This window comes from Gymnoscopelus braueri (genome assembly GCF_963280865.1).
Source record: "Gymnoscopelus braueri genome assembly, chromosome: 4".
Lineage (NCBI taxonomy): Eukaryota > Metazoa > Chordata > Actinopteri > Myctophiformes > Myctophidae > Gymnoscopelus > Gymnoscopelus braueri.
The window spans coordinates 51,983,232-51,996,053 of NC_137605.1; the positions used below are offsets into that span (position 1 = coordinate 51,983,232).

The following is a 12,822-nucleotide window of genomic DNA, read 5'->3' on the forward strand; positions in this document are numbered from 1 at the left end:
CACATGAAAATATTTTTGTATTTCATCTAGACGACACAAATGAATTGTAGTATTATAATTAGACTTATACCATAAAATTAACAAATGAGCATTTTAAACCCTCACTAACACTAACCTCAGTAAAACAACGCCTAAGTCTATCCTCAAGAAACACTATGTGAAAGCCAAATCATGATCACCTCAATACATTGTCGGGGTCAGGGATCGAACTAGTGATCTACGGACTCACAGGCTGCCTCTCTTCTCATTGAGCTAGATATATGGCCTCCCTGACAGTATCTGTTGACATCTATAATTATTTCCGTCCATTATGAACCAAGCCTCTGTGTCCCGAACTACTCTAGATCACTGGTTCACAAACCATTTAGCAATAAAGATTTTTTTTGTCTCCTTAGAACGAACTAGTGAAAGTAGCCGATCTACAAGATGTTGTTTGATTGTAGATCGGCTATTTTCACAATGAAGTATGTCACACATTGTAAAAACATACTCTCAAATAAGCATTTCATGTTATCTTAAAAAATTGCACATGCATTATTTGATGCAGTCATGTTTTGTGCGATGCAATTTTAAAGTGGAATGGCCCACCTACCAGAGCCAGATAGACAGACTGAGTGAGAGAAACAGACAGCTCAACCTATTGCCATTGACAGGAATCAAACTCTCAACCTTCAGACTCACAGGCTGAGACAATACCTGTAGTGCTATAGCTTCATCCAGGCTGAAGTTGTCTGTTGAAGATCATAAACTTTTGCCTTCTGTCATGAACCAAGCCCCTGTTTCACTAACACTAAGATCACTCGTTCACAAACCATTTACCAATAGAGAAATTGTATGTCTCCTCGAAACCGAAACCAGTGAAAGCAGCCGATCTACAAGCTCACAAAACGTTATATATATCTGAAAAGTTGTGAGATTGTAGATCGGCTATTTTCACAATGAAGTACGTCATACATTGAAAAAACATACTCTCAAATAAGCATTTCATGTTATCTTTACCGTTTGCACATGTATTCATTGATACAGTCATGTTTTTTGCAATTCAACTTAAATGAGTCTGTATCAATTGAGGCTTGAACTGGCAACCTTCAGGTTGTGAGGCACACGTTTAAGGGAGAAGCCATTGGACCAACAGACAAAACCTGTGAAAAAGGAGATCACTCAGATGATACAGTTTCACGCAAATAGCTGAAAAATCCTGGGTTTAAGTGTTTTTCAAACTGCTCAAAATTGCGGACAATCTAAGGGCGGAGATTACTGGTCAACGTGATAGATGTGTTCCTCATGAGTCAAGGCACATGTGTAAGCAGGTTTAATGGCTGTCGGCCAAACGAGGCATGACTTTTGCCTGTTTAAAGTTTGCATTTTCAAAAAATCGCTATAGCGCCCCCCTTTGACCAATTGGAGTAAGATTGGTTTCAGTGATATTTGGAATGACCCTCAACATTACCGCAAAGTTTCAAAGAAATGTGAGTCTGCATGTATGTGTTAGGGGCAGATGAATAATTGTCATAAAACTGCAATATTCATTGGCTCGTTAAAGCTTAATTTTTTCACTTATGGAAAATAGTTTGCACATGTTTGTCGGCATAGGTCCAAAGTTCATGTGTAAAACGTTTCGTGCAGATTACAAAAAAATCCCAGGAGGAGATAGGTTTTAACTGTTTTTCATATAATTCAAAATGGTGGGAGATCTAAAGGTCACAGGTCAAAAGTCAGAGTGTGAAAGTTGTTGATCATGAGTAGACGCATATGTTTATTGAAGTTTCATGGCTGTAGGTCAAACAGGGCATGAGTTGTACCTGTTCAAAGTTGGCATTTTGCTATAGCGCCACCTTTTGACGAAAGATTGTGAGAATTATTTCTTGATAGTTTTTCATGACCATCTACCATATGGCCAAGTTTCGTAAAAAGCGTATGCACGGTTCAGCCAGAACTGCCAAAAGTGGGAGAAGAAAAAAGAGGGGAACATTAAAACAGGTCCAGAGCTGAGCTCTGGCCCCGTAATAAAGGGAATACTAAAACAGGTCCAGAGCTGAGCTCTGGCCCCGTAATTAAAACCATTTCAAATAATGGCATTAACATAATGGCAAAAAATAATGGCAGTGAATCAAGCAAAACAGTGAAACAGATTTGATGTTCAGAGACAGTACTGTAAATTGTATGCACAAGCCAACATGTGGTCACGTAAATTTTAAATGTGTACTGTCAAGATCGGCCTTTTTAAAGCTTACTGTACACCACTGTACACTGCGCACTTGTGGTGCAGCTACAGTAACGGTAAATATAATAAATAGCTTCCTACTCACGGGTTTCTGGAGTGCCTCGGATAATCCTTTATAAACGCATGCTTTTTTAGATCTGTCGTGGTACTCCTTCAAAGTTGTGTGAAAAAGGCAGGGGGCTGTTGTTGCCACAAAGGCTTCCTCTTCTGCTGTGGTCAGTGACTAGCACGGTAACCCCCCCCCTTCCGGAAATCTCATTTACATTTGATTTCAGGAATTGGGTCTGGCCTGAGGGCTTATCTGGGCGTTTCTTGATCGTCCACAAAATGGACTCAACTATCAGCGTCCTCGCTCAATGTTCTGTGATTGACAGCGGAGGTTGGCCAATCAGGTGGAACCCGAGTGAACCCGAATGGAGCGGAGTGCAGTCGACAAAAATGGAATGTGCCGCCTTTGAAATTCTGTCCACTGTTTTGGTTTCGGTTTTAAAACTTCAAAACGCTCTCAAACTTCATTTTTGAGGCACGGAATTTACTTTTAAGATATCGTTCGGATCGAATTTAGTTGTTTAACTTCATTTATGTGGTCAATTAACACATTGAATGCCAAAAACGGTCCGGACCGTTTTTGAAGATCCAAACGAGAAGTGCCGAAAACGGTCCGGACCGTTTTTGACCCAATTCTATTTTTATACATGTGGGCCACGTGGGGCGCTAAAACGAAACTTTGACATCACCCAAGGAGTTTCTGAGAAGAAGAGGCTGGATCTGGCTCCATGTCAAAAATCCTTCCGGTCGGCGTTTTCAATGTTATCTCCTTGACTAAAAGCTTAATATCTCCATTTCTTTTTAACGTGGTGGAAACGAGCCGTTTTCGATCGGCGATCACGCTGCAATGGAGGATCGCGTTAGAAATATTATTGTTCCAGGCGTTAGTCGGGACCCTCCGCCGTCTCGCACGCACGCTTTGTTTACATGCACTTCCGCGTCGGGGCTTCTACAGCACGAAACGTATAACGCAAGTGGATGGAAGAAATGCAGGCACTCAACGTATAATATTTTAATAAACCTCTGGCACCCAATGTGTTAATCATGACATATTTCTATAAATGTTTATCCCACGATTTTGTAACCCCATTTTTTACACCCAGTGCCAATTGTCTATGTAATCCTGGACACTACCTTCCTTCTGCCAACCTAGGGAGGTCAGGGCCGAGCTCATGCCTCCTTCAATGCATGAGAGCCAACTGACCTTCTTATCACCTGACAGGAGAGAGTTTCCCTGGTGATTGGCTGATTGGCTGAAGGGGTTGTCAGTCAACGGTATTACTCTCGCCCAGCTCCAGCCCACAGACAAAAAGCCAAACAGGCCCACATGCGCCAGAATCACTCCTGATATCAAATGGAAATGAGATATCAGAAGGGAGGGGTTTACCAGGCTAGTCAGTGACAGCAAAAAGCTGAAAAACAGCAAAGAGCTGTAATTATATTGTTAGTTGCATTTGTCATCACAATGAACACGTCGTATAGGGGTTGTCAGACTAGTTCTGTCAGGACAACCCATGAATGGATAAAGACAACTCATGAAGGATAAGATATTTTTATTGTCTCCGCCAGGCCGAAAGGCATGGCGGGTCTTTCATATTTTTCTTATTCCATCCTGATTGGCTATAAATGGCTTCCAAAGTTTACAGGAGTGCTCCGTTTTTAATAAAATGCCTCAAATCATGAACACAGCATGCAATGTCTGGGACATTTTGCACACACATTCCCACAATGCAGAGGAAGAAATGCCACTTGAAAATTTTCAAATCAGCCTCATGGTGGCGCTATAACAGGTTGATTTGTGTTTTTACCTGTAACTGCACCGATCTGTGTAAAACTTTGTATGCGCACTCCCTAGAGGTCAAGGAAAAACCTTTGCCCTGCATTTTTCACATTTGCCTTTTATAGCGCCACCAGGAGGTCGACTTATGTAAAACATTTGTTTTTATATTACTCCTTCCGATTGTATCCAAATTACACGCAAATCGGTACACATGATCTCTATAGTCATGTGATCAAGAAGTTTGATTGCCTAGATTCACATCTAAAGTTTGCAGTAGTGGCTTGTTTTGAAAAAAAATCCGTAAATCATGAACGCAGCGTCCGATTGCGGTCAAACTTTGCACGCACATTCACACTATGTTGAGGAACAAATGCCACCCTTTTAACATTGGCCTGTTATAGCACCACCAGCAGGTCTAATTTAGCAAAACACACTTTTGGAAGAAAATGCCGCAAATCATGAATGCAGTGTCCGATTGCCGTGCAAGGCCTAAGAAGAAATGGCACCCTTGGCCTTTTCACATTGGCCTATTATAGGGCCACCAGGAGGCCACAATAACATACCTGACGTGGCAGAGACCTGTGCTCCGAGGAGCACTTTTTCTGCTTTTAGGTACTCTGGTGAAGTGCATCTCCCAACCAACACCGTTGCACGCAACACCGGCTGATAGGCCTATTGAGAAGGAATTGCAACGTTAATGCAAGAGAGAGAAACGTGAATAAAATACAAAAAGCAAGTATAATCAATGTATGGTTTTTAATTCTCAAAAGTGTATTCACAACAGCAAAGTTAACAAATCAAATACAGTGCACTGCAAACATATAGCAGCCTAGTCTACAGCACAATACGACGGGGCTTGCACTTAAAAATGTCAATAACCTCATCCTGGTCCAAACGGTTAGTTAAATCTCTCTCAAACACCAGGAGACATACAGTAGACTATTTAGGCGAGAAGTTGCCATTGTACTTGTGCTTGCACTTTTGATTCTGTTTACACTGGAAAATAGGCGTTCAACGCTACATGTGGTCATTGGCAGTATTTTCACCCTTGCGTTCTTTCATTGCAAGGTGGGTCCAAAATGAATCAGCTGCTGTTCTTTAACTGTTACACCAAAAACACTGCCAGAGACATTGAGAGTTTTTACCATTTCAGTTGCATCAGCACAGGTAGTTGTTAGGAACACACTATGTCATGAAACCATATGAGTCATTTTGGAACCTGACATTCAACTCACCAAGTTGACAGTCTACTATCTGGTTTAAAATTATGCGTAAATCATTGTCATACCTGACTCTTGTTCGAAACCGGTTTGGCCGAATTGCAAATGAGGGCAATTTGAAAACAAAGGCGACTTGCTGTGGTTGGCTTCAACAGAAAATGTGCATGCACCGTGTACCGTTCCCATAGTATCGACAGTGGTGAGGGGCTGCTAATGTTGTTATGATGTTGATTTCTTCTTTTTTCTGGCGAATCTGGCCCACAAGTTTTTCACTTGTTATAACAGCATTGTGGTGTGGGTGACGGCTGATGTAAGCAGTCACAACTGGGCTGATTCCAAAATAACTGGTGTGACTGCACACCTGATGTGCATCGATTTAATCAATATACACATGATTTTTTGTTGTTGTTTGTTTTAGTTGCAAGTAAAAAAAGGAGTTGTGCAGGTTAGGTGAGAAACCCTGGAAGGGCTTAGGAGGTCCTAACCTTTTCTTTACATTACATACTGTAACGTGTTTTTATTAACACACAGTTAAAAAGCAAAAACAAATAAGGCAACCAACCCCACAACCAGTTATAATTTAGATTTAGTACTTTTCAACTTTGTAACTATCCAAACCTTTTGCTAAAACTAATTGCTATTTATAATCAGCATGAGAAAAGAAAATGGAAAGATAATTCAGTGCGTAATCAATGACTAGTTATATTTGGCTGTGATGCAGCTCAGCTGTGTGGTGGGCTCTAGATTGGTGGGTTAGCCAGCTTGCTTGCTCATGAGCAATATACTGTAACACTGTGATGTAATACAATTTAACAAGTTCTTTATCAGATCAGTTACAAACAAATATAGCTCCGGCTTGAACTTATCTTCATGTAGTTTCTGAGACTAACTCTCTGAAAAGCACTTTTCTGGTGTTAAGAGATGGCAGTCAAAATTATGGCTACTGGAAATGAGCAGTGACCACTCTCAATGGATGTCAAGGACATAAATTATATCCCACAAACAATGTTGCAACTCATTCATCCAGCGAAGCAACTTTGCAATGGTATACAGATGTGCTGATACTACGCACACGACATGTAGCCATTTAAGGCTGCAACATACACCAACCGAACAAGAACCTTTTCCGGTTTTGGATTTACATTCATATATTTGTACATAAAATTCCTGGAATTGAAGATGAATTCTGACATGTTCTTTTTTGCCATTCCACGCCAATGGTCATCAAAACAGCAGTTGTGTTAATTAGAACACTTTCATCAGATGGTACGATAAACTTCATAAAGCCCAGAAAGAGAGAGAAAAAAAACTGTCTGATTTGCGTTTGGATTGGACACACAGCCCAACAGTTCACTTGGAGGAATTCAGCATAAAAAACATCTGGGGACGCCTGGGGGTCCTTGATCGGATTCCAGGGGGTCTTCAGCTTAATGGAAACAAATGGACCCTTACGGGTCTGTAACTCAGAGTTTACTAGTGGAACCAAATGGGCTTTTGATTCCATTTATACATTCTTAGAGTTAAATTAAAACTGAGTATATTACAGTGTAAAAACCTGGAGTCCCAGAGATGAAAAATAAAAACGGTTCAAGTCCAGCTTCAGACAGGAAGCATCTGAGATCTTATGAGATCTGAGTATGGCAACTCCGGCATGATCAGCTTGAGGCAGAGCTCCTGGACCTGGCTGACGTTAGCCTGCAGGTCGTAGCCCATGATGTCCACGTTGCCGCCGGGCTGCCAGGGGCGCAACTTATTGTTCTTGATCTGCTTTGCTGAGCGGAGCAGCGGCATCTGGCCTCCGAAGCAGCTCTGCATCAGCCTCTCCTGGGCCTGTTGCAGGAGGCGCACCTCCCTCGCCACGCAGGCCGGGCCGAGGGCCTCCAGCTTCCGCCAAAGCGAGGCGTTGAAGTGGTCATAGAGCTGTGCGTCCAGGGAGTTCCAGGCACGGATCTTGGCGGAGAGGCCCGGTGTGAGGCTCTGCTTGGAGCCGGCTGAGCGCATGTTGAGCTTCACATACAGAATGTCGTCCAGGTCCCAGGACAGCAGGTGGCGGAGGAGAACCAGCGACTCGTCAAAGTACTCCATGATCATCACCAGGGAGAAGGAGTGATCCACCTCTGCCACGAAGTCACGGGCGTATGCCGCGTCTGTCACCGGCCGGTCCTTGTCACCGCCCAGGTCGAAGGTCAGGGCGTTGCGGGCGGCCACGTCGCCCGGGCGGTAGTACCGCCAGGGATCCTCCATGAAGGTCTCCAAGGATCCGTCGGGAACATTCTTGAAACTCTGAAAATGCTCTTTGAAATAAGTGAACGACGACTCAAACGTGGAGCCCGGCTCTCGGAGAATAGTGATGTATGCGGTGTCGTTCGGCATTAACTTCTGCACCTGCAAGATACAAGAAGTTTTATCATCATATTTACAGTAAAACCACAAGTGTTTACACAACACAGACTTTGCCTGCTACTGTGCACACCTAATACAAAAATATCACTATAATGACGTGTTAGCAAGATATGAAGACAAGAGCAGCAATCCTGAAATTGTATACAACTAGAAGTTCGGGCCGCTATGTGGCCCTCACCTCTAGGGTTCGACACCTACGTGCCACTGCCGATGTGAGAGATATGGCCATATATGGAGTTCTGTGTGTCTGTCAGTCCTTGTCCCTTTTATTCCCATGTATCCCTGATGTCATGAGTATATGCCAAGTTGCTCATATTTGGGCATGCTGATATAACTATTCATAGGGGTGGGCAAAATTGCCAAAATATCATATCACGATTTTTCTGAGGCAGAATCATGATCCATTATGTTTCATGTTGGTTTTTAGGATTATTATTATTTTGTTATGATTATTAATGAAATATATGATGATATATTGATGAAAGCCTATTCAACAGTTGTATTTACCATACAAAGGCAGCAGAGCAAGCTTGAAGCGACACGTTGGTAGCTTGTAGATCTGTCCTGCAAAAGCGTGACTACATGAGTTGAAAACCCATAGGTGAAGTGAGTGACGTATCACTGCCACAGAGCTATAGGCTATACAGGCGTAAAGGTACTTCCGCATAGAGCTTAAGATTTCAGCCCGAGCCCGACGGGACTCAACGGTCTGGGTCGGCACGTGCCTTATGAAAGAGCGTGATCGCTGTAGTTGTGAGCTGGAATTACATACTGTAGGTTCCTAAACATAGGTTAAGTATGTGACGGCATCACCTCCACGAATAGACCTATACAGGTCAATAAAGAAGCGCTTCCTTTACCGACTATTATTTGGTAAAAATGAATGGTTACATTTACACTATGAGTTAAAAATGGATACATGAACACTGTAGATTTTACTGTGCAGCATGTGGCTTGATGAGAGAGAAAGAGGTCCCTTACACTATTGATGTCAGTTGATACATTAGGCTTAAAGTAATCTGAGTTCCCAGAAGTTTTCGCCAGCTCGGCGAGCAACTTCTGGGCCAGAGCCCTGGTATTTGTGGGCGGGATGTAACTTACGCTCAGAATCTGAGCGGACACGCCTCTTACCGGTCTGAGAGCTGTGCAACTCGTCTAAAAAGTCCGACGAGAGGCAAACAGCAGTACACAACAATGGCGGCCGCAATTTCTCAAGGGGAAATTGCTTCCCGTCGATCCTATTTAGATGCAACACCCAGTGCAAGTGGATGCAATGCCTCCCAGACTAGGCTTAAAGCGATTTGTTACCCGCACAAAGTTTACAATGGTCACCAACGTTTCTATCTTTGACTGACACAAACTCAAAATAATGACACTACTTCCAAATGTGGAAAGTATGCCTGCACGTGAGCCACACACAGAGGCTGGGCTGTTTGCAGCAGCACACAGACACACTGTGGCTCAGACGAAATACAACCGATACAGCAAGGTATTGTGATTAGACATTAGGGGTTTGGGTTGGTGTTAGCAGCATTTTAGTGTCTATTTAGAGAGAGTTCGCCATTTTCAATGCGCAGCGACCAAGTACAGCATGATATTTGGCGGTCATCTGAATTGCACAAGGGGATAAACTCCTTGTGGTTTGAGATGTGAAGACATGCCCTCTTGGGGGAGAGCGGGGGAGGTCCAGCCGTAAATTAACGTACGGAATAGTATCAACCATATTTCGTTTTTAGAAAACATTTCAGATTAAAAAAATAACTTATATAAATATATATACATACTGTATTATGTATGAATGGAATATTTGGAAAAAGTCAGAGAAGGGGAACCTTCTGAGAGCTTCCTGAGCGAAGTTAATTGACTTAATTGACGCGCCGACCGCTCTGCGATGCGTGTGTTAAAGCACATTTCAAAGTTCAGCACCTCAGCGTGGTTGAAGCGCATGTGACTGGTGATGATGTTGGCTGGCAGGGTGCCTGGGTGGACGAAGCGGGTGTTGAAGGAGTTTGGGTAGCAGAACTGGTAGTGGCCACAGTTGTTTATGGGGAAAGCAACTTTCAGGTTGTGGTGCTCTGCAAAACGGAACAGCAGGTTCTGCATGGTGCTGCCGCCAGTCTTATGGGTCTTCAGGAAAACCACATTGGTTTGTTTGGGCTTCAGGCCCGGGGATCGCACGGTGCAGAGATGCCCGGGTAGAAGGCCTCAATGGACCTGGAAGGAGCATTTATATCAAATGAAGTCACTTATTTTTCTCGAAGTTTTTCTTGCAATGACAGCAATTATGTAACTATACAAATAAGAAGATGATGGTCGGCATGTAGTATGTGTGTGTGTGTGTGTGTGTGTGTGTGTGTGTGTGTGTGTGTGTGTGTGTGTGTGTGTGTGTGTGTGTGTGTGTGTGTGCGCGTGCGCGTGCGCGTCTCTATTGAGACCAATGGCACCAGTTTCAGAGAGTCCTGAAGTTTGTTCCATTTGTGTGGAGCATAATACATGAAAGCAGTTTTTCCTTGTTCACTGCTTTTACGTGGACTGGTATATCTAATGTGTGTTTGTGAACGTGTTGAATGTCCAGTAACCTTTGGTTCCAAAAGCGAGGATAGGTATAAAGGAAATTTACCACACAAGGCCTTATAAATAAATAAAATACAATGTTGCTCTCTACGAACTGCGAGAGATGGCCAACCCACCTTTTCATATAAAATACAGCAATGGGTGAGATAATCTTCGATAGTAATCGCCAGTAAGGTGAATAGCAAAATAAATGCAGATCTACAAGCGTGTCGCAATGTGACGGGTGATATTACCAAATTGAAGCCAGGTTGAAAGTGGATGAATGTGAGAGTTAAATGAACACCCAGGATTTTACAGTGTGTCTGCATGTGTGAATGACAGGTTGTTCGTTACGGGAGCGAGCGGTGTGGTCACTCACCGTCTTGGGTGACCCCCATAGTAAAGTATGGTCAGGAGGCTGACCAGAATGCCAGCCACCAGAACCAGGAAAACCTTCTTCAGTAACATCTCTGTCTCACTGAGACTGTGGGAGGAAGACGAGAGATCATTCACAGAGGCTGCAGCCCTCAAGACCAGTGGAAGGGCATTCCGTACCTTTTTGTTTTGACCTTTTTTCATCCCGCGGGGGAAGTTTTCAGCTTCCCCCAGCTAAGTGCTGCCCACAGAGGAGCGCGGAGGGGGATCAGTTAGGGGTTAACTGTCTTGCTCAGGGACATTTTGACACTTAAGCCCTATAAAAAAAATGAAAATAGAAGACTATTGGTCATTCCTTGTACCAGGTTGGGCGGCCATAGTTGAATGGTTAACTAAAACTAACAAAAAATCCACCCTACTGTATGTGCGTGGACCCCATTTTCCATCTAGACTAATAGCTGTCCAAAGACGAACACACGGACGGACAGACGGACGGACGGACAGACGGACAGGGTGCAAAACATAGTCTCGGCCATGCCTTTCGGCCTGGCAGAGAAGATAAGTGCGTACATTTGTACATTTAGACATGGTTAGTGTGTTAATACATGTTTTATAAACACTTATTCATACTCAAACTAATGCTTAGAAATGTTTGAATAAACCTATATAAATGATTAGTTCATGATGAATTAAGTATTCACCAATGCTTAACTAATGCTTTACTAATGCTTAATAGTGTACAGTTATTATAAAGTACTACCAAGTACTTAAAGGTAGGGTAAGTGATTTGCAATTATTCAAATAATTGCAAAATGGGTCTATGTTCTGATAGTGCTCGTTACTATAGAGTGTCCTGTCCATATAAGGAGTCTCCATGTCTCTCCAGCTCTTTGTAAAACAGAAAATGCATTTCGTTTCAGTTTCAGTTTCATTTTCAATTTTATCCAATCAGGATAGAGAACTCAATCAGGATATAGATTAAACAAGTGAAATTGGAAGTGATGACACTAAGTAAAGAGCAGGCAAAATTAGAACTGGAACACTATAAAAATAAAGCTTAAAAATGGGTACTTTCTTCTGATTGGCTGAGATTTTGACACCTACCAGAAAATGTATTTTCTGTTTAATAAAGAGCTGGAGAGACGGGGAGACTCCTGTTACTGAACAAACACTCTATAGCAATGATTACTATCAGAATATAGTGCTTAAACCTTAAAAAAAAATACTTTTTGTTTTAACCCAAAAATATCACTTACCCTACCTTTAAGTGATTATGTTGATTATAGTGAGTAAAAAGTAACTTATTTGTGTAAAAGTATTTAAAAGTAATCAAAGTGAGTTAAAAGTACTTTATATGTTTCACCCTAACAACCGTCTATTAGACCGTAGCATCCATGGTTTTTACCAAACCTTTTGGGCTTTTAAAGTTATTCCACTGAAATGCTGATTCTATTTGAACTTTTTGTACATGTATAAGTATTCTATCAATGCAATTTCAATGCACCCCCCCCCCCCCCCACATCTCAACAGATTTTGTTCCAGGGACCCCCAGAAGCAAAGATTCAAGTTAAAAATGTATATGTATATTCAAAGATTTGCACACATTTTCACGATTTGTTTCTGTTTTTTAGTTGTGCCTCTTTTTTTTAATCTTTGTTATCTTGTCCCCTGTATTGTCTTATATATGGACCTATTAGAGTGTGAAATAAAGATTGATTGATAGCATAGCATAGCTTCCTACTCACCAGGTTTCTGGAGTGCCTCGGATTATCCTTTCTAAACCTGTGCTTTTTTAGAAATCGTGGTACTCCTTCAAAGTTATGTCAACAAGGCAGGGCTGTTGTTGCATCGGCAGAGTGACAAAACTTGTGAAACTTGTCAGCAAAGAGCTGAAAGGAGGCAAAACAGATGAACTTAAAGGCCTCCCTCACACAGTTAAAACAAGTGTTTTGTGGCTGTCTTATGCCTTTTTTAGGCAGGTAAAACAGGATACATACACAGGACAGGCTCACTCAACAGGTCCTTGTTACTAACCCACACAATGCAAACTCAGGGCATACATAGACACAGGCGTAACAGCACACAGGTGAACTTCAACTGACAATCAACACTTTGTCACCCCACGGGAGATGGAAAGTGGGGTCCACGCGCATAGGGTGGATTTTTTCCGCCACGTGGTTTTTCTTAATCCTTGAAGTGTGTATTTTAAGATTCTGCCA

General features: G+C 42.4%; 1 protein-coding gene across 1 annotated transcript in view; it reads right to left on the reverse strand.

The window, feature by feature from the left end:
* Positions 1-12,421, reverse strand: part of LOC308083643 (galactose-3-O-sulfotransferase 3-like) — a gene marked incomplete at its 3' end in the record, with an annotated part of 43,564 nt that extends 31,143 nt beyond the window's left edge. The window contains exons 1-2 of the mRNA XM_080425960.1: positions 12,349-12,421; positions 10,608-10,712 (exon numbers count right to left, since the gene is read on the reverse strand). Coding sequence (XP_080282086.1) covers positions 10,608-10,696 — 89 coding nt within the window. The 5' untranslated portion in view covers positions 10,697-10,712; positions 12,349-12,421. The remainder of the gene's footprint in view (positions 1-10,607; positions 10,713-12,348) is intronic.
* Between the last annotated feature and the right edge of the window lie 401 nt (positions 12,422-12,822).